This window comes from Sphaeramia orbicularis, chromosome 15, assembly GCF_902148855.1.
Source record: "Sphaeramia orbicularis chromosome 15, fSphaOr1.1, whole genome shotgun sequence".
Classification (NCBI taxonomy): Eukaryota; Metazoa; Chordata; class Actinopteri; order Kurtiformes; family Apogonidae; genus Sphaeramia; species Sphaeramia orbicularis.
The window spans coordinates 8078278-8101040 of NC_043971.1; the positions used below are offsets into that span (position 1 = coordinate 8078278).

The 22763-nt window shown below is 35.2% G+C and overlaps 1 protein-coding gene across 1 annotated transcript in view; it reads left to right on the forward strand.

Moving 5' to 3' along the window:
- Positions 1-22763, forward strand: part of dntt (deoxynucleotidyltransferase, terminal) — a 359425-nt gene that overhangs the window by 117877 nt on the left and 218785 nt on the right. Inside the window, 2 exon segments of the mRNA XM_030156713.1 lie at positions 5106-5177; positions 5383-5506. Coding sequence (XP_030012573.1) covers positions 5106-5177; positions 5383-5506 — 196 coding nt within the window.

The window sequence follows — 22763 nt, forward strand, 5'->3', positions numbered from 1 at the left end:
GACACAACTACAAAACACTTTTTGCACGTAATGGGTTTTTGCTCTTCATCAAACCCAAAGTGATTCCATACAATTGAATTTGACTTACCTTTTTTGTTTACCAAGCACTTCTGCTGCGATTCTCCTGCTATTTTTCCAGACCGCTAGGTACAACTGTCCTCTTGGGGAGGACCTGTCGGCTAGCTGGCAGCTGTAGTTTAGAGGGGGGCGGGGCAGAGCAGCTCATGGGAGCTTGCGTGCGCGTGAATTAAACAACTCAAAATTAATAATCGTTTTTTCTCGATTACATAATTTTTGTAATCGTTGCGTGTAGTAATCGAAATCGTAATTGAATTTCGATTAATTGCACAGCCTTACACTAACATTCAAAACACATTTGGAGATATTTAGTTTTTTGGGGTCTCTTTTGTTTGTGTTTATCTTTTTCTCTTTGGTTACTGTTACAATTCTACATAAAACTCAATAAAGATTTAACTTAAAAAAAAACAAAAAAAAACACTAACATTCAAAACACATTTGGTTTTGACCAGAAAGAAATGAAAATGCAATCAGTCAAATGTATTGGAGTAAAAAGTACAGTATTTGCCTCAAAGATGCAGTAAATTCAGAGCACAAAAGTGCATAAAATAGAAATATTCAACTACAAAAAACATTAGACTAGACAAAATATGTTTTCCTGCTTTTTTTTTCCAAACAAAATGAGCTTGAAAAGTGCATTGCTACCTCCCGCTGAATAAAAATAACAGTCTATTTGGTGTTTGGGAATGTAACTGATGAGGGGGGCGGGGCAGAGCAGCTCATGGGAGCTTGCGTGCGCGTGAATTAAACAACTAAAAATTACTAATCGTTTTTTCTCGATTACATAATTTTTGTAATCGTTGCGTGTAATAATCGAAATCGTAATTGAATTTCGATTAATTGCACAGCCCTATGCCAAATGCATAAATGTAAATTACTAATAAAAATATTTTTTAATGATTCAATATATATTTCATTATAATTAAAACACCACACATTTTTCCTAGTAAAAATCAGGTTCAGTAAAATGCAGGATGTAACATCTGAGAGGACCAAACAGAGAATGGAAAGATTTCTTCACCTGCCTGGCCCCGCTAAGACATTTCCAACAGAAAAATGTCTCTGTTTTGAATGTCTGGGGTCGCCAGAAATTTGTGATGTTAAAATGTGGTCATGAGCCAAAAAAAGGTTGGGAACCACTGATCTAGTCAGATTAGACAGGTGAGGGTGGGGGAGGAGGTCCGGGGTCATAGGTCAGGACAGGGCACAGATGAGTCACCTCAGATCCCGTTGTCATTGGGCCCCAGGCGGCTACATCTGAAACAGTAGCCACTCCCCTCTGGGAAAAGGGGCTCTGGGTGAATAGTGAGAATGAGATAAAATAAGATGAGATAAAGGAGTGATATTTAGCTTTTTTTAAATGGAATTCTGCATTTTCAAACATTTCCCTGTGGTCCACATAAACTGTAAATGCTCTGCTTGGGTCTGAATTCTTCATTCGTTCAACTCCACAGGTCCATCTTCAACCCTATTTCTGAGTAATGACACCAGAAAGGTCGTTTTGAGCGCTGGCCCTTTAAATGCAAATGAACCACTTCAGGCCCCGCCCCCTCCAGGTTGTTGGTTATGCTGCTCTGTCCTGTTCAACCAACAACTGAACAATTTTGGTAAATGGCTCGAGGTTAGGACATATTTTCAGTTTGTACTACAACTGCTGCTTCTGATAAACAATTATGTCGTTCTCAGAGAAATGTTCGTCGCAAGTCTTGACCTTATATGTGCAAATGTCATGATTTAACTACTTATAAAATGTAACAAATTAAGAAGGAATTAACCCCTTTAGCCCGCAGGCTGATAGGGCTAAAAATATATATTAGGGCTAAAAAATTATGTTAATATTCATCTACTATAAAAATATAATAAATCAGGACAATGGATGTTTTTTTCAACTTTTGCTCAAAGTTTAGACCCTAATGTTAATAAAAGTACATCAAAAGTGTATTTTAGTGCAAACTTTAATGTTCAAACATGATTTTTAATCTTTGTGGGGTGAAATATACGCTATTAAAAATCTCCAACACGAACAATTAATTTATGCATATCATCGTCAATCCGGCTGAAAAAAAAACAGGCGAGGATAAAAAATTCTAATTTCTCTTTTAGTTTGTTACAGTTTACTCAGGCATAGTAATAGATAGAATATTTTAAACAATGGGAATAGATTCTGTGAGGTCTCTAAATGTCCATAGACACCAAGAACATCCATATGAACTTTATTATTGTGAAGTAATTCTTCATTTACTTTGGGTATGTCTTTTTAGGCATTTTTCCCCTGAAAATATGGTCAGGGTTAGAAAACCACTCGATTTTTGCCAGAATGAAAAAAAAGATAGCTTTACAGCACCTGGAGGGTTCAAATTCAAATTTTATGAACTGTTAGGGTCCAAATACACAAATAAATGAACCAAAGACTAATGAAAGTGGGTTTAAATAAATATGACCCCTTTAAGTTAAGTTAAGGTAGTTTTATTTGCCGTTTGTACACATTCAAATGTGTACAAATGCAGATTTCTCTCATAGACCTCTGCAAAGATAGTCTGTTACAAATTTGACTTGTACTTGTACACTTTAATACCATTTCATGCTTCTTTATATTTATACTCCGCTTCATCTCAAAGCAAATATTGTATTTTGTACTCCACAATATTTTTGTGACAGCTTAAACTCCTCTTAAAGGTCAAATATGTAACATGTTAAACATGTTTTGTGCTGGGAGGCTTTTTTGTTGTATTTTTAAGCTAAAATTGTTGCCACTGTAGAAACAGAAGAGAGACATTAAAGGTGCGTACTTCTCTCAAACTGGGTTGTGAAGCTGTTTTTATTTGTTGTCAACTGTCAGAGTAAACTCACAATAATATGAACAATATCAAATGCAAATGTGTTATTAACCTAATACAAATAAAGGATGACTTTTTTCCTTTATTTTTTATAATTTTTTTTGTCTCTCAGCTTCTTTTTTGGTTATTGTAATTTTACATTGTTTTTTATTATTTCTTACTAGAACCATTTATTGTATTTTCACTTTATTTTATTTTTTCATTGTGCAAACAAATAAAAAAAAAAAAATTTTTTTCAGATGATGATCTCGCCAGTCATGTATGAAGGATTTAACAAATTGAAAATGTAGTTGTAAAAGATGAAAATAAGTTAAAATACTGCAATAAGATGAGATAAGATTAAAATAACGACAAAGATGCAAAACAAAAATTAATTAAAACAAAAGAAAATTATGTAAAACAGACATTGTTTTTCTTCTTCCAACTACTTTTGGAGTATAGATGAATGATTTTTTCTTTTTGAATTTTGAATTTGCATGTATTCTGTAAATGCTCGAAATAAACAAACAAACAAACAAAACGAACGAAACATTTAGTTTATTAGTAACCTCTCCTGTTTCCTTTATAGACTTTATCCAATATGTCACCAAATGATAGATTATAAAAAACTGAAAACACATTTATGGAGAACAGATATATCACAACTTTATGTCTTGTGCCTTTGTCTCCCATTAATCATGTCATGTTCCTTCAGATTTATGTGCTGTATATAAAAGTGGAAAAACAGTAGTTAAAGCTGCAGATGTTCCAGCAGTAACACACTGCTGTAACACTGAGGCTTCATTTATTTAGATCTATTGGATTTATGTACAAAATTATGTTTATTTATTTATTTAATTACCATAATAATATCATCCAATACACATTTTACAAATTGCTTATCTATTTGTCTGTCTGTTTGAGTGAAAAAACCCAGCTTCTATAAACCAAAGTGGTTGTATTTAGTGCGACCTTACGAAGGCGTATTAGGGCCACATAAGAAGAAAAACGCTTGTCGCTATGAAAATAGTCGTTATTTAATGAGAATAAAGTCGTAGTTTTAAAAAACTCACTATTTAACGAGAATAAAGTCATTATTTAACGAGAATAAAGTCGTAGTTTTAAAAAAACTCACTATTTAACGAGAATAAAGTCATTATTTAATGAGAATAAAGTCATTTAATGAGAATAGTCGTAGTTTTAAAGAACTTGAATGAGAATAAAGTCAGTATTTAACGAGAATGTCATTATTTAATGAGAATAAAGTCATAGTTTTAAAAAAACTCATTATTTAACGAGAATAAAGTCATTATTTAACGAGAATAAAGTCATAGTTTTAAAAAAACTCATTATTTAACGAGAATAAAGTCCTTATTTAACGAGAATTCAACCAATAGTTTTGCTTCTACAGACATGTGAAATTTTGCCCATTATAAGTAAATGGGGGGGGGGGGGGGATTATAAAAATTCATTAAAAAAATTTAACTTTGACCTACTATTACCAAAATGTAATCAGATCTATTCTGGGTCACTGGCAATATATAAGCCCCATTTGGTATGAATTCAACCAATAGTTTTGCTGCTAGAGTGTAAAGAAACAAACAAACTGACCCAAAAACAATACCCCTTGCCTCCCCTTCGGGGGGGGCGGGGTAATAATCTAATGATGACATAACATTATAGCAGACAAATGGACCAGACCAGGATTTAGGATTATTCATGCAGGTTCTTACAGTGACAGGACTTACATTTTTAAACTTGAGCAGAGACTCTCAACGCTTCTTCAGTTAGACACTGGATAACTGCTGCCTGATTTTTACACCTTCACATTATGAAAACAGTTAAAATGTGACCAGCAAATTACTGGTGCTCTGCTGAGAGCGGCAGACAATTAAATGCAGAACAAAGTTGTTTCAGAGCAAACAATAGAAAGCTAGGATGGAAAAAAAAAAAAAAAAGAACATTACCTTGGGCTTTTTATGGATGCCATAAAACTGATATTAATCCCAGGTTTCGCAACAACAAAGTCGTTATTACTTTAAAAGAAATGGAAATGAGGACAGGCGGAGCACGGGATTTAAGTGGAAGCTCTTTTCAAACGAGCAGCAATTTTCAGGCAATTTGTTAATTGCTGATGGAATAGAAGTCAGGGGAAAACACGCTGATGCCGACTGTATTTTCCTCAATGTCATCTACTTTTATGTTTTTCAGGAGATCCTTCGGTATGGCCGCTCATTTGAAGTCGAGAAAATACTGGCGGATGAAAGGTATCAAACGCTAAAGGTCAGTAGATGAAAAACATTTCCGTCGGCGTCAACGTCCCGGCCTTCGCTTAGAAACGACTGAGAAAAAAAAAAAAAAATGATTTGCAGTTTCAATCTTTTAAGCGCACAGAGCTCTTCAAACTTTCAATGCTGGCTCCTTGTGAGAAGTGCTATCATTTCAGAACATGTCTGGTTGATTACGTCCTTACCTCGCTTCCTGCCAGCTGTTCACAAGTGTGTTTGGGGTCGGACCTAAGACGGCGGAGAAGTGGTACCGCAGAGGGCTACGCTCATTCAGCCACGTTCTGACAGATCCCAGCATTCATCTAAACCGGATGCAGCGAAGTGGTACATCAACATCTCACCATCTCCACTTTCCCACTACACTAATTATAGACTGGATTAAAAAAAAAAATAGATAAACTCAAATTCACTTCCAAGACTCAAGAAAAAATCATTACATTCCCCCAGGGAGTCTGTATGTTATTTAGGCGTTTTTGTCCTGTTTTGGTTCCAAAGACGGCTCCTTACACCAGACTGTTGCTTTAAGTGTTTTCTCTGAAGTGAAATGAGATGTGACCAGCAGGGAGTGTACAGTGAAAACACAATGGAAAAGGCAGCAGGGGTATTTTTAATAAAAATCAATGAATAGCGGCTGCGAAGGGGAGGGGTGGGGGTGGGGGGTTAGCTCTGGAATTCACATGAGCTCTCATCAGTCAACTGAGCAGAGAGGGCCATCAAAGCAAAGACCAGTAAAGGTCATTGACTTACAGTGGGGGACTTATGATTTGTTTGACATGTTAGCGGTGCTCGGGAGGGGACATTTTGTTTCATTTCTCGGTGAGGAATCGTCCCTCTTCAGCTGTGTTCTGTTCTTATTCAGTGGGATTACACACCGACCTTGAATTAAGCTTCTCACACAGTTTCCACAGCAGTAATAAATGTATTTGGGACTGAAATATGCCCAGATCACAAGGTTTGGACAGGTCTGCGACTATTATTCCTCTTGCAGAGCATCTCAACGACCACATACAGTATACACCAGGGATGTACCGATATGAAAATTTCATATCACGGTTATTATTATTATCGCGGTATTATTACCTCCGCCAAGGAGGTTATGTTTTTGCCAGGGTTTGTTTGTTTGTTTGTCTGTTTGTCTGTCTGTCTGTTTGTCTGTCCGTTAGTGTGCAACATAACTCAAAAAGTTATGGACAGATTTGGATGAAATTTTCAGGGTTTGTTGGAAATGGGATAAGGAAGAAATGATTACATTTTGGTGGTGATCGGGGGTGGGGGGGCCCACGGGGGGGGGGCACTGATCAGCCTTGGCGGAGGTCTGCGCTCTCCGAGTGCTTCTAGTTGACATTGTGCTCAAAATGTTCAAAAAGTACTAATACGCGCACTGAAATAATTTAACCAAGTTGTATTTAAAAATAAATAAATAAATAAAAATAATAGACACAATGTACCTTCTGTTGGCAGAAACATTCAAGTACAGGGTGACCCAAAAAAATGGGAATTTTTGAAGTGCGTATTGGCAGACATGAGCAAGTGGCAGCACTGCGAGACAGTGACCTTGAGCAAGTAAACACACCCCCATTTTAGTAACCATGGATTTTTTGAAAATGAACGGGGGATCTCAGTCACTGTCTCTGCGAATCGTTATGTGGAGATGTTACAATCCTTCGTTACACCTGAATTGAACAATTTTCCACACGTTCAAGAAACCTGGTTTCAACAGGATGGAGCGACGTCACACACTGCACGGCAATCATTGGCGGCTGTGCGAGAATTGTTCGGTAACCGTGTGATCTCAAGATTCGGTAACGTTCCCTGGCCCCCTAGATCACCAGATTTGTCCGTTTGTGATTTTTTCTTGTTTGGCTATCTCAAGAGTAAAGTGTACACGACTCGACCAAGAACTCTGGATGAGTTAAAACAGAGAATTCAGGATGAAATTCACAGTATCCCAGCTGAGATGTTGCAGCGGTCAATGAGGAATCTCAACAGCAGATTTCAAGAATGCATTTGTACAGGAGGACGCCATCTACAGGAAGTCATTTTTTAAAAAAATGAAAATTCCATCATTGTTTCTTAAATGGCATGGTTTAAGGTTTCAATTACTATGAATAAAATATTTTTCTTCCATCACTCTTGGTTTAATTGGATTGTTAAAAAATTCCCGTTTTTTTGTGTCACCCTGTATTAACCCTTAGGGGTCTGAGCCTATTTTGGCCGTTTTTCAGTACTTTTGATTTTGCCTTTATATACTATATACAGAAATGTTTACTATACCCAAGTTTGATATGTTTTTTTTTCAGCACAACTTCATCTATATCATCTGTCCATTATTTTTTCACTTTAACCTAATATAAAAACATAAACGGCCAGAAAACACAAAAAAAAATTATAAAATACAATTTTATAAAAATGTATATACTTTATTGCATAAATAACATAAAGATGTTTAATGAACCTTTTCAAAGACTTTAAAAGGGAATATTGGTTCCAAATATTAGGTATATGAAATCAAAATTGTAATAAATAAAAACTATATTCAAATATTTGGCATTAAAGCATAGCTTTACATAGGTGTTTTTTCCCCTAAAAGTGCGGTAATCAAACACGGTTATCATGATAAGTAGAATTTAAACGGTAATGCTAACCATCTGCAATTTTACCGCGGTTTATCGTTATACCAGTAATTGTTACATCCCTAGTATACACATCGGCTAAAATTTACTTAGAGGGTCAAATGAGTGGCAATTTTTGTCAAAAAAAAAAAGTTGTAAGAAATGCATAGAACTGTGTTGAAATAATGCTAATACATTTGTGCACAGACTACTGATATTATTTGACAGTGGAAGCTCTATTTTCAGAAATAATGGATTTTGAATAGCACGTGTATGTGAAAACTTTTGCTGGTGGACGGACATGACATTACCCATGATGCTCTGGTCAGTACCAGTACTTTATTAGTAATAAACTTATATACTTACTATTACTAATTCTCCTCTTATTCATAAATGTTAGTATTGTGGATCTAAAACAATAACAGCTGACACAAAAACACAAAATGTGGCAGTGGACGGATGTGACATGGTTGTTGTGGATCCCATCATACTGATGCTCGGCAGCCATGTCACCGTTTCCACTAATGATCCCCGTGCAAAAACTAGGGTCATAATTATTTATTGTATAGTTTATCATCATACTAAAGAGTAAATAACAATATAGAATTGTTATTTCTTTATAAAAATGCTTATTATTAGAAAACTGTTGATTTACAAAGTGACGTGTGACATTCTTCATGTATGTATTGGTGGAACATAAGCAGGATGGATCAGCACCATACTCCAGATTGAACCTGTAAAAATAAAACATGTGATATGTAGGAGAGAATCTTGGAAGAAAAACTGGGGAATCTAAAAGAATAGAATATTTGTGTTTCAGGTAAATTCAGTTCAAATATAACTTGGCCATTTGTGACATGAAAATATAGCATTAATTGTGATGAAACTGGACATTTTTGAGCTGAAAACATAGTTCATATGACCATCAACATGTTGCAACAGAACTGAAATCCTGTACATTTGCAGAACTTGCATTTACCAACACAGAGTTCCTTTGGGGATTTACTTCTATTGATTTGTTATGCACAAAGACAGAAATAAGACCTCTAAGCACATTTTGGCCAACATATAAAATATTCCAATTTTTTTGAGCTCATTCTGAATAAAACAGCACAGGGTGTCCAAAAAAATTTGACATAGTTTCATCACCTAATAATTTGTTTAGTAGTAGTAATAGTAAAAGTAGTAGTAGTAGTAGTAGTAGTAGTTTATTCAGTCGTTAAATACTTTAAAGTCTGAATATCCAACACAAGCAATGCCAAAATATCCACAGATTTAAACTGGGATATGAACAGATGGTCTGGTCCCAGTACAAAGACAGAGGGTCCTAATACTTCTGTTACATTAATATTCTGTCTTGTCTGGTTTTGTTTGTTCCTTGTTTTTTTGTGTGTTTGTTGATTGTTATGTTTTGTTTGATTGCTATTGTTGTTTACTTTGTTTTATTGGTTACTTTATTGTGTATTCATTTGTGTTGCCTTCAAGGATTTATGCATGTATGTATGCATGTATGTACTTATTTACTTTTCTGATATGTCAATATGGGTGTGTATGTATGTGTACATGAAGATAAGTGAGGTTAATTACTTGCAAAAGATCTAAGGGACTTTAGTCCTTTTTAGTGTAATAATCCACAAATGTAATCTCAGCATGATGATTGAAGTACATGAGCAGTGAATTAAATATAGGAAAATACCTGATTTTCACTGAAAAAAATGCAAAATACAATGGATAATATTATGATAAATAGTGATAAATAGTAGTAGTTGTAGTACTTGTAATAGAAGAAGTTTATTCAGTTGTTATTTACTTTAAAAACAAACAAAAAACAACATATCCATTGTTCCGTATACAATGCGACCGAAAGGGTTTAGGCTGAAGTTCAGACTTATTTGTCCTAACCCTGCAAATGACAGAGGATGGAGACACTTGGTTTATGTTCAGTTATTGATGGATTTTACTGAAAAAGTCACTTTTTCTTCAGTTTTCTCTGTTTTTGGTCTAATAATCCGCAAATGTAATCTCAGAATGATGATTGAAGTACATGAGCAGTGAATTAAAAATAGGAAAATACTTGATTTTCACTGGAAAAATGCAAAATACAGTGGATAATATTATGATAAATAGTGATAAATAGTCTTAGTAGTAATAGTAGTAGTTTATTCGGTCATTAATTACTTTAAACAACAATCAAAAACAGTATATCCATTGTTCCATATACAATGTGATCAACAGGGTTTAGGCTGAAGTTCAGACTTATTTGTCCTAACCCTGCAAATGACAGAGAATGGAGACACTTGGTTTATGTTCAGTTATTGATAGATTTTACTGAAAAAGTCACTTTTTCTTCAGTTTTCTCTGTTTTTGGTCTAATAATCCTCAAATGTAATCTCAGCATGATGTATAAGAAAATACCTGATTTTCACTGAAAAAATTCAAAATACAGTGGATAAATATTATGATAAATAGTAGTAGTAGTTTATTCGGTCGTTAATTACTTTAAATAACGAACAAAAACAATATGTCCATCCTTCCATATACAATGCGATGGACAGGGTTTAGGCTGAAGTTCAGACTTATTTTGCCGAATCCTACAAATGACAGAGAATGGAGACACTTGGTTTATGTTCAGTTATTGATAGATTTTACTGTAAAAGTCACCTTTTCTTCGGTTTTCTGTTTTTAGTCGAATAATCCTCAAATGTAATCTCAGCATGATGATTGAAGTACATGAGCAGTGAATTAAATGTAGGAAAGTACCTGATTTTCAGTGAAAGAATGCAAAATACAGAAGATAATATCATGATAAATAGTGATAAATAGTAGTAGTAGTAGTACTAATAGTAGTAGTTTATTCGGTCGTTAATTACTTTAAACAACAATCAAAAACAGTATATCCATTGTTCCATATACAATGTGATCAACAGGGTTTAGGCTGAAGTTCAGACTTATTTGTCCTAACCCTGCAAATGACAGAGAATGGAGACACTTGGTTTATGTTCAGTTATTGATAGATTTTACTGAAAAAGTCACTTTTTCTTCAGTTTTCTCTGTTTTTGGTCTAATAATCCTCAAATGTAATCTCAGAATGATGTATAAGAAAATAACTGATTTTCACTGAAAAAATTAAAAATACAGTGGATAAATATTATGATAAATAGTAGTAGTAGTAGTAGTAGTAGTAGTAGTAGTTTATTCGGTCGTTAATTACTTTAAATAACGAACAAAAACAATATGTCCATCCTTCCATATACAATGCGATCGACAGGGTTTAGGCTGAAGTTCAGACTTATTTTGCTGAACCCTATTTACAATTAATACAATGTTTCCACAAGAAAACAAACAAACAATAAGATTTTCCATGTAATCATTGCTAAATATACAACAGAAGAGAATACATATTTAATTTTAATTCAGGTAAATCATGTCCTTTATCTCAACTACCAATATTAAAATTTAAAATGTGTTTTTGCTCATAAAAAGTGTAATCATTTTTATTGTTCTGCTTTCAGGAATAGACATGACATTTACTGCAACAGAGAAGGCGTTCTGTGTATTGAAGTACGCCCAAACTCAGTCAGATGTGAATGTGCAACATGAATTTGTTAGAAAATTTCATGAGCAAGCGCCAACAGGAAAACAGATTTAGACGTGGCATAAGAAGTTTCAAGAGGAAGGCTGTTTGTGTCGGAAAAAAGAAACTCCACTACTGACTTGATGTGTGCCGCAACACATCTAAACTAAATGTGGAAAATTACCTGATTTTTACTGAAAAAAAAAAAAAAAACAACACAAAATACAGAAGATAATGTTACAATAAATGGTGACAAATCAGTTAAGGACAGCTAAATACAGAGGAAAAATTCATTTGGGAACTGACACAAATGTCACACTGAGTCCTTATGGGTTAAAATAGACCCAAAGTGCTTCCAAACTTGCTTCATAATCTACATCTTCTTTAACATTTTTAGCCCCTCTGTTCTGCTTTTACGTACCAGTTTCATAGATGCACCCAAATGGATGCACACAAATGTTCCTGTTTACATTTAATGTTGCATACCTCCCTCTGCTTTCTGATATTCAAGTATATTACACTGGGTTACAAAAAAATGTTTTTTGCAAGTTGTCTAGGTTTTTTCAACTGAATTAGGACCATTTTGCACCGCTAAATCCAAAAATGACATCTGTTGGTTACTGTTACAATTCTACATAAAACTCAATAAAGATTTAACTTACAAAAAAAAAAAAAAAGAACACGCTAACATTCAAAACACATTTGGAGATATTTTGTTTTTTGGGGTCTCTTTTGTTTGTGTTTATCTTTTTCTTTTTGGTTACTGTTACAATTCTACATAAAACTCAATAAAGATTTAACTTAAAGAAAAAAAAAAAAAAAGAACACTAACATTCAAAACACATTTGGTTTTGACCAGAAAGAAATGAAAATGCAATTAGTCAAATGTATTGGAGTAAAAAGTACAGTATTTGCCTCAAAGACGCAGTAAATTCGAAGCACAAAGGTGCATAAAATAGAAATATTCAACTACAAAAAACATTAGACTAGACAAAATATGTTTTCCTGCTTTTTTTTTCCAAACAAAATGAGCTTGAAAAGTGCATTGCCGCCTCCCGCTGAATAAAAATAACAGTCTATTTGGTGTTTGGGAATGTAACTAATGTAGATGTTCATATATACATAACATACGAGTGTGGAAGCGAGGTCCAATCACAAGCAATCGCTCAAAACGCATGTGCCAACGCTTTCAACTGCCAGCTGTAAAGTGACGTACAGTATGGCGATAGCAGGTGTGAACAAAAATAACACTGGGTCACAAAAAAACGTTTTTTGCAAGTTGTCTAGGTTTTTTCAACTGAATTAGGACCATTTTGCACCGCTAAATCCAAAAATGACATCTGTTTTTCTCAATCAGGTCAGGTTTTTTTGCTAATTTGAGTTTGAAAAATTTGATCTTCTCACAAAATATAATAATTAATACCAAAATAAGATTGGTAAGCACACTTTATGAAACTTGTGACTTGATTCCTGTTAGGTACAATGGTGTATTCACCGCAGATGTAGCAGAATACGTCAGGCTTACTTTTGCAAGATCTTCTAGTCGAAGCCATTTCATTCACCTGTAATATTAAAAAAACATTAATCATAAATTGGCAAAAGTCAAATCTTCAGAACTCGTTTATTGCAAGAAATATGAAAGAATTTTGTATCATATGATGTGAAAATGCCCATAAATGTAAGCAAAAATGTTAAAAAGCCAATATGTAGTGTTATGGAAATGTTCAACTGATAACCCACACACAAAGAGGCGGAGAGAAAGTTAGAGTTAAAATAAATAAATGCATTTATTGAGAAGTCAGTCACAGAGAAACTCTGTAAGTGAAGTCTCCTTAAACAAGAGAAAACTAAAGATTATATAGAACCAAATCCAACCCCCTCAAACTATGATGTCATTCCTTACGTACATCGTACCACCCCATACTACTCCTTCTCTGCTCCGTGAAGAGGTCATGATGACCTCTCCACTCTAACCTTGCTTGGATCCAATCTGGAGTGCAGGCGCCATCCTCTATCTACACATTCAGACATTTAGGTGTTTGGGTTTTAACTCAAGGCAAGAACTCCGTTCCTGGGTTGGGGGTGTTACAGAGTGGTAAACATCACACATAATGAATAATGACTCAGCATTAAAAGAAGATGTACTAACAGTATAAAATATAAAGAGTATAAAATATAAAAAGTAAATTTTTCCACCACAGTAGCATAGTTCAGAAAGTTGACCTGATTGAGCAAAATTAATGTGATTTTTGGATTCAGCACACCAAAATTATCCTGAATCAGCTCGAAAAACTTAAACAATAAATTTGTTGTTGACCAGTGTGATGTATAAAAATCGCCCTACAGCCAGAAGTATGCGTTCTTTTGGACATGCATTTCTGTATCAGCCTAAAACAACCGTGAAAAAAAAGCAGAAGTGCATCTCAAACTGCAGCTAAAACCCCTGCTGAGATGTAGATGCTGAATATGCGCTACACATATTAAAGAATATTCTTGAAACCTTGCACATTTCCTTTATTTTACATGGATTCAGGCCCATCTTTACATCTTCACATTCATGCATTTCAATCAAAAGATCAAAGTTCTCTCCGGCGGCTGATTCATTCTGCTGTGAACATAAATCTACCTTTTCCATTCCTTCAATCTCTGCCTTGAAGAGTCGAGCGCTGACATATTTGACCATATCCAAGAACCTAACATCCAAATCTTTTATAATGTTTAAAGTACATGTTTCTCCCCCTGACAAGGCTTTTCTCTGTTTGGATATGTTCTGACACATGTTCTGAATTTAGTTTAATTTTAATTTAATTTATTTGGACAAAATAAAAACAGCAATAGAAAAAACAACAACATTCAAACAAGTAACAAAATTGTGCAGGAGAGGTTAGAAGCCAAAAAGAAGGCTTATATGAATACCTTCCCCCAAAATGAACAATACACACACAAAAAAAATAAATAAATAAAAATACAATGTAACTGAAATAATAAACTAAAGTAAAAACAATAAAAATGTGATCCACATTACAAATCATCAAATACAAATCAAGTGATACACAGCCTTACATTTTTTCATGAATTAAAGTCCTTTTCAGATGCTTTTTAAACAATGATAAAGTAGATGTTGATTGAAGTTCAGGTCTTAGATTATTCAAACAAATATTCTATTCTTTTAGATTTCCCAATTTTTCTTACAAGATTCTCTCCTACATATCACATGTTTTATTTTTACAGGTTCAGTATGGAGTATGGTGCTGATCCATCCTGCTTATGTTACGCCAATACATACATTAAGAATGTCACACGTCACTTTTTAAATCAACAGTTTTCTAATAATAAGCATTTTTATAAAGAAATAACAATTCTATATTGTTATTTACTCTTTAGAATGATGATAAACTATACAATAAATAATTCTGATCCTAGTTTTTGCACAGGGATCATTAGTGTCAACGGTGACATGGCTGCCGAGCATCAGTATGATGGGATCCACAACAACCATGTCACATCCGTCCACTGACACATTTAGTGTTTTTGTGTCAGCTGTTATTGTTTTAGATCCACAATACTAACATTTATGAATAAGAGGAGAATTAGCAATAGTAAGTCTATAAGTTTATTACTAATAAAGTACTGGTACTGACCAGAGCATCATGGGTAATGTCACGTCCGTCCACCAGCAAAAGTTTTCACATACACGTGCTATTCAAAATCCAATATTTCTGAAAATAGAGCTTCCACTGTCAAATAATATCAGTAGTCTGTGCACAAATGGATTAGCATTATTTCAGCATAGTTCCATGCATTTCTTACACCTTTTTTTTTGACAAAAATGGCCACTCATTTGACCCCCTAAGTAAATTTTAGCCGAAATAAAAATAAATAAAAATGAAAAAAACAACTGCATATAGGATGTCCATGTTTGTTTTAATCAACACCAAACATCTCTGATTCGTCCTTGACTTTTCTGTCCGATGCTAGCACAGTTCGTCACATATAAGCTTCTGTTCACAAATTTTGGTCCACTAGCAAAAAGTTCAATGAGAATGCAATCCGACCCAAATGAAAAGTCCACATTTAATCCAAATCCAAAAAGCGGACAACATGATTTTCCAGTTGTGAATACATCCTTAAAAAATGTCCTCCATGAACAACCTGAAGGCGACACCACACTGAATCCAACTTGTGCATCAGTAATAAATGACATAACAATATGATGAAGATAACACTAATATGTTGGCCTAAATCAGGGGTCTCAAACTCTCTCTTTCAAGGGCCACATTCAGCCTGATTTAATCTCCAGTGGGCTGGACCAGTAAATTAATAACATAATAACCGATAAATAATGACATCTCCAAATTTTAGTCTTTTTTTTAGAGCAAAAAACCCCAATTAAATTATGAAAATACTTACTTTTATAAACTATCCAAACAGAAAAGGTGTGAATAACCTGAAAAAAAAAAGAAATTTCTTAAGAAAAATAAGTGCAATTTTAACAATATTATGCCTCAACTTATCATTTCTACGTTTGCATTATGGATCAGATTTACAAAGACACTAAACACGTAGTAACAGGCAGAAAATTGTTAGAATTGTGCTTAATTTTCTTTAGACATTTGACAGGTTGTTCATATTTTTTTAGTTTATTCACATTTTATTGTTACAGGCAGGGCTCGTGACTGCGACTGAATTACGGTCGCATGCGCCTGAGAATTTCGGAAGTGCGACTGTTTTTGAGATTACGATCGCACGGTGCGCCAATAAAAAAATGAGCGAAAATTAATACGTGCGCCTAGAATAATGGCTGCAGAAGTAACTCGTCAGCTGAAAATAAACAAGCTCCACGCCCCGCTGACTGAAGCGGAAAATCTAGTCCCCGCCCCCTCGCGTGCGCATCTCTGCGGATGGTCCAACACTGCATGACTTCGATGCACTGCCAGCGGTCAGGAAGTACCTACACTCTGGCACCAGGTCAAGGAGGCCTGACTTCAGGCGTCGTGGTGCAGACCACAGTGACTAAGGGCCTTTAGGCCATGAAATAAAAAAGTTGGTTGTTGCAAATAATGGTGTGATTCGTCTTTCTTCTCCAAGAACCAACTAAAGTATATACCACACATTGACAATTGTTTTGCACCTGTGTCAATGTAAGCTTTTTCTTTCATACTCTATTCAAATACTTTATTCTAGGTTGTTAACATTGCTTAAATACATATAGGAATATTACTTGGTATGGCCAAGAGTTTTGCTTGTTCTCCAAATTTTTTATATAATAGTGGTGCGCCTAGATTTTGGCCTGTGCTCCTAACTTTTTAGGGTTAGGAGCACAGTGCTCCTAGGTCAAAAAGTTAATTTTGAGCCCTGTACAGGATAGTTTGTAAATGTCAATATTTTCATAATTTAATGTGATTTTTTTTGCACTAAAACAAAGACAGAAATTTAAAATTGTCAACATCTGAAGGCATAATGTGTTTTTTGTTTTTTTTTTTTCACATCAAACTGAGAAGAAAATATTGAGTCATTATTTTTTGTAGGTTCTTATGCTATTATTTTACTGGAGACCATATTGGTCTGTATGTGAAACCTGAACTAAAATGAGTTTGACAGTCGTAACAGTGGAATTTTTCCACTTTGCAAATTCATCCCACAGGCTGGATTGGAACCTTTGGCGGGCCACATTTGGCCCCTGGACCGCATGTTTGAGACCCCTGGCCTAAATAGACTAATGGATGTTAAACCATAAGTGATTTATTGCTGAGCCGAAGTCGGTAACATGAAGGATGATCACATTCCTGCAGAAGGAAGGAGAAGATGTGCACGCATAATGTTCTGTTCGTTTACTAGTATGTTCATGGTTTTTTTTTTTTTTTTTTTTTTGGGTCGACATGAGGGGAAATATTAGAGACCAAGGCCGTTTCTCAATCTCAAGGAAAGATCCTTCAAGGAGTCATTTACATAAAGCTACATCATCAGATTCAACAGAGGATTGTTCCAATATGCATTTCAAGGATGCGTCTGCGGATCCTCGCATCCTTGATGCTCTTCAACTACCCATAATCCTATGCATGAGTCTTTGAAAAATGCCGCTAAATGCAAAAGAGCTGGCCACAACCACATATAAATCCTCAAAGAAGAAAAAGAATAAAGACTCGATGGCTTCATCAGTGAAAAATGCACTTAAATCTAATTATCAGGTGATCTTATTTGACAAAATGAAAGAAGTTTTGTATTTTATTTTACATTTTACAACATAATTCATTCACATTCACATGACAGTTCATTGTGATGATAAATAATATCGAGAACATCAACAGGGAAATAAAATCATATAAAGATAGAATTACTGAGTATAGAAAGCACAGAATAGATCAAATTATAATAGAGTGATAAAATTAAAGATTGCTTGGATTCAAAATCTTAACCTTTCAGATAATTGTAAATGAAGTTTGTCTCTTTTTGCAGCAGAATACATAAATGGTGCTTCACCTTTATTATTATCCTTGTAAATGTATTTCTTGGTTTTCTCTTTCTATTAACCCATAAAGACCCAAACATCCACTGGCAACCAAAAACATTTACTGATATAAAAAGTTTAATCACTGTTGATCCACTAATCCTATGAATACATGTAAATAATTGTTGTAAAATACAGTTTGTCATCTTTTCATGTTCATCAGATATGACCCATTTGGACATTTAGGGGCTCTGTAGTTACCGTGGAAACCCTGTAATCTTCTACAATATTGATTCACCAGTAAAATCCATGGAGTTGAATCAATGACAGTGGATGGACACGCTTGTTTGATGTTTAGTTAAAGATAAATTTTAGTTTTTAGTCAGTTTTTCTTCAGTTTTCTCAGTTTTAGATATAATAACCCTCAATGAACATCTGCATGATCAGTGAAGTAAATATAGGAAAATGCCTGATTTTCACTATAAGGATAAAAGATACACAGGATAATATTAGAACAAATCTTGATAAATTACTTGAGAGAGGTTAAAAATAAAGAAAAAATCATTTGGTAACTGCCACCAAAGTAGTACTGGGTCTATATGGGTTAAATCCCGCTGTCATGCGTGTCGATGTGTTACTGATACTGACTGAGTTACTGACTATTTTGAGGCCGAACCTCTTTTGATCTCGTTAAACTGATCTATTCATGAGGGAAATGATCAGAATTAAGGAGGATGGGCTGGTTTACGAAGGATGTGATGACCTAGGATGGATGCTTGAGTTTGAGAAATCCAATCCAATCCAACTTTATTTGCAAAGCATTTTAAAACAAGCACAGTGGACCAAAGTGCTGTACAGAAGAATAAATAGAAACCGAAATAATGGAGTACAGTACAAAAATAGATTTAAAGACATAGAACAACTGTAAAAAATCAAATTAAAAAAAAAAACTAAATAAATAAAAGTACAGAAGAATAGATAAAACTTAAAGAGTAAAATACAAGAATAGATTAAAAACATAAAAAGCTGTGCAATTAAGAACAACAACAAATAAGAACAATAAAAAATGGCCAGGAGAAATGGCCTAAAACTGCACCAATATAGCAACACTTCTATAACCTGATGAAAAAAATTAGCTGAAAAAATATTTACAGCGCTGCAGGAAAAAAGTCAGAACAAACCTGATTACCATACTGGTTAATCTCACATAGTCAACCCTGCTTTGCTCCTACTTCCTGCTTCTTATTTAGTACTCACTGACAGTTATTAAATCATCTTAGAGAAGTATTAGCGCCACCATGTGGACTGGAGTCACCACACTCTCATTCATGGGCTTTGGTAGACTCATTTCTTCTCTTTTGTTGTAGCGGTTTGATCATATTAAACTGGCTTTAAAAAATGTATAACTGTACCTAATACTGCATCCCCAAAACAAATATTCTGTCCACATGACCTGTATTAAATCTGGAATATGGCTATATGTATAATCACAGCAGGATGTTAGCAAAAAAACGAAAGTCAGTGTTATTCCTTTGTAACAGGGTTATTTTTCCACCATTAGGGACTGAAAGCAGTTCTCAAAAACCACTGTAGTTTCATCTTTTTCCTCCAATCTCAGTGTCTACACTTTTTACTCCAGTCAAGCATCTTATATAAATAAAAAGTGAAATGCTTTCGGTTTGTATCAGTAGAGCTACGCAGAAAACACATCAGCGCAGGCAATTTACAGGTGGAAAGATCTTAAAAGAAAATTTTGTGGGAGACTAAAAGAACCTTTCCTGATGGATACAATACAGTTCTACTGGAGTCACTACACTTTCATTCATGTGCTTTGGTAGTCTCATTTCCTCTCTTTTGCCTTGCAGAAATGTTACACCTAGTGGTTAAATTGGTATAGCGGTTTGGTCAGGTGTTTGGCTTCATATTAAATGGGTTTTAAAAAATTTGGAATAACAGCAGGACTTTAACAAGAGCTTAAAATACCGAGAACCATAAGTCAGTATGTTGTTCCATTTCCACAGGACTGAGCATGTGTTTGCTTCTGTACTCTTTGACATTAGTGTACATTTAACTATAGCCACTAAGAATGAGAAAACACATCAGTGCAAGTCACTTACAGGTGGAAAGATCTGAAAAAACTAATTTGCAGAAGACTAAAAGCACCTTTCTTGATAGATCTAATATAGGGGTTGGCAAGCTTTACAATCTTAAAGCTATACCGTATGATGTGGCATTTTTACACTTTTCTTTTGTCATCTTAAAATGCTCCTAATAAGTGTGTGTCAAACTAAAATATAAAAGAAATCCGCCAGGTATTGAAACTCAAAAATGTTTAATTCTCATATATTTCTGATAAAAGTCTGACCAATCATTTTAGTCGGTCCGAATAAAATAATTGGCCGAACCTGACTGAGCCTCCTGTCAATCATCCATTACCACCGTCTCACATCCGATATGTGTCCCTCTGAATCTGACGCTTCACTGGTGCTGCTCCTCCTGTCACTGACCACAGTCTACTGTTTAGGATGTGTTTGGATAGAACTGACATGCACATGTGGAAGGGAAAAAACGGATTTATTAACAGAAACAACAACTGAGGGGCACAAACGGGAGTCTGATGAATGAAGGATGGAGATAAAAGTCCGGAAGTCTGGTGTACTGGACTGAACAGGTCTGCATGAAGCTCAGCTTTTATGATGGTGGGACTCATACAGGTACATGTACATGGTGTCACACAATGTAAGATGATAATTGTATGGACTATGAAACCTCAAATGTCCACGGAAAATTCGCGGAGGCCGCGCGTTCACAGTGCGCGCGCCCATCCCCTGGGCACTGCAGTGAAGACACTGACCCAGTACTGCACAGACCAGGTCTACTGATGGAACAGGAGCCGCGGGCCCACGGCAGGTGGATGATGCATCTGATTACTGAGGGAGGGGTCCGCGGACACGCCAAAACGGACCGGACCTCCGCCTCTGCTTCCACCTCCGTTTCCATCGCGCATCAGATGAGAGGAGGAGAGAGGAGGAGGAGCCTCAGAGCTCAGGCAGAGGGAAGGGGGCGGGGCTTTGGAGAGAGGCGGGTTGTTCATGTTCAAACTTTTACTAAGTGCTGTGAGAAATGCCACATCGGTAGGTATAGCTTTAAGAGCCATTTTGGACGTGAAAAAGAAGAAAGAAATCTGTCTGGAGGCATGAAAAAAATAAACTCTAAACTCATCTACATTTTACCATAACATTTTACCACTGTTCGGCAGTAGCCCATTTGTGATTAGTTTGTTTTTTAACTTTGCTTTTCCATTAAAATAAGGGGAAGTTTGGTGCATTTATGAGATGATACAACTATAATAAGGAAAACATTCAAGATTTGTACTGTTTTTACTGTAACATAGTGTAAATGGATAAAAACTTCCACTTTCATATTCATCGCCTTAGTTTGAAACAGACAAACTATGAATGAATGTAAAACAAGTATGTCTTATTGAATCTGGCAAAAAAAAAACAAAAAAAAAAAACTATAGCACTGATGTACACCTTAGTTGATATGATTTTAACAAAAGATTTTGCCATTATCTCAACCAAAGAGTATGCACATTTTTGTAGATGGACCATGTTAGAATAGATTTAGGCCCACAACAATGTAAAAAAAAAAAAAAAAAAAAAAGATTCATTCAGTTAATTTCAACATGTGCCTTATGTTTTTTTGACAAAGCCACAGGGAGCCATAGAGAGAAGACAGAGCCACGTTTGGCCCAGGAGCCATAGGTTGCAGACCCCTGATTGAATACAATTATATGCAAGTGGCATGCAAAGACCGTACTAGAGTCACTACACTTTGATTCATACACTTTGGTAGTCTCATTTCTTCTCTTCTGCCTAGCGGAAATGTAACACCCAGTGGTTAAATTAGTTTAGTGGTTTGGTCAGGTGTTTGCCTTCATATCAAACCAGTTTGAAAAATCTGGAATCACAGCAGGATGTTAGCAAGAATATAAAATACAGAGAATCTAAAGTCAATATAAAGATTTCTTTTTTTTCAGACAGATGGAAAAAAAAGTTGAATTCTTTTACCTTGTGGGATGCCAGGCAGCAGGGGGCATAATCATTCTCTGTTGCCTGGCAAACCAGGATAAAACAGCTGACAATGACACATCACAGAAAAATTAAGTGACCCTTCTGAGGAACTCTACAGGTTTGTAGCCGAAACATGTCAAGGAAAAAGAATTAACTTTTTTTTCCATCTGTCTGACAAAAAAGAAAAAGAAACCTTTATAAGTTCTCGTAGACAGTATAAACCTAATTGGACTCTTAGGCCAATATATTGTTCCATTTCCACAGGACTGAGCATGTGTTTGCTTCTGTAGTCTTTGACATTAGTGTACATTTAACTGTAGTCACTTAGAATGAGAAAACACATCAGTGCAGGTCACTTACAGGTGGAAAGATCTGAAAAAAACTGTTTTGCAGGAGACTAAAAGCACCTTGCTCAATGGAGCTAAAACAATAATATGTGAGCAGCATTTAAAGACTGTACTGGACAAATTAACATAATGACTTGACAATGAAGCAAAGCAAAAAAACAATCATCCTGTTATAAAAAGTGTAGTTTATTTGGTTTTCACCATGTAAACATGTCTGACAATCCACACAGTGGTTGTTGTATCTGTAGTTAAAGCCTCAAATGTCAAACTTAATAGCGAGCTATGCTATGCTGAGATATTTCTGTCTGGATCAGAGTGGTGGAGCCTTAAAGCTGTACTTTAAAGCATATTCCTAGTGATTATTCTCTGAGACTGGAATCTCAGAGCAGAAAGAACAAAAGCACACCGCTATAGGAGCATCCAGACATGCAGATCGACAGCTGTTGTCAGTGATAGATACTCGACAGGAGGGATGGGCTCTATGCACAGACCCACTACTTCCTGAACGTAAAGGAGTGATATTT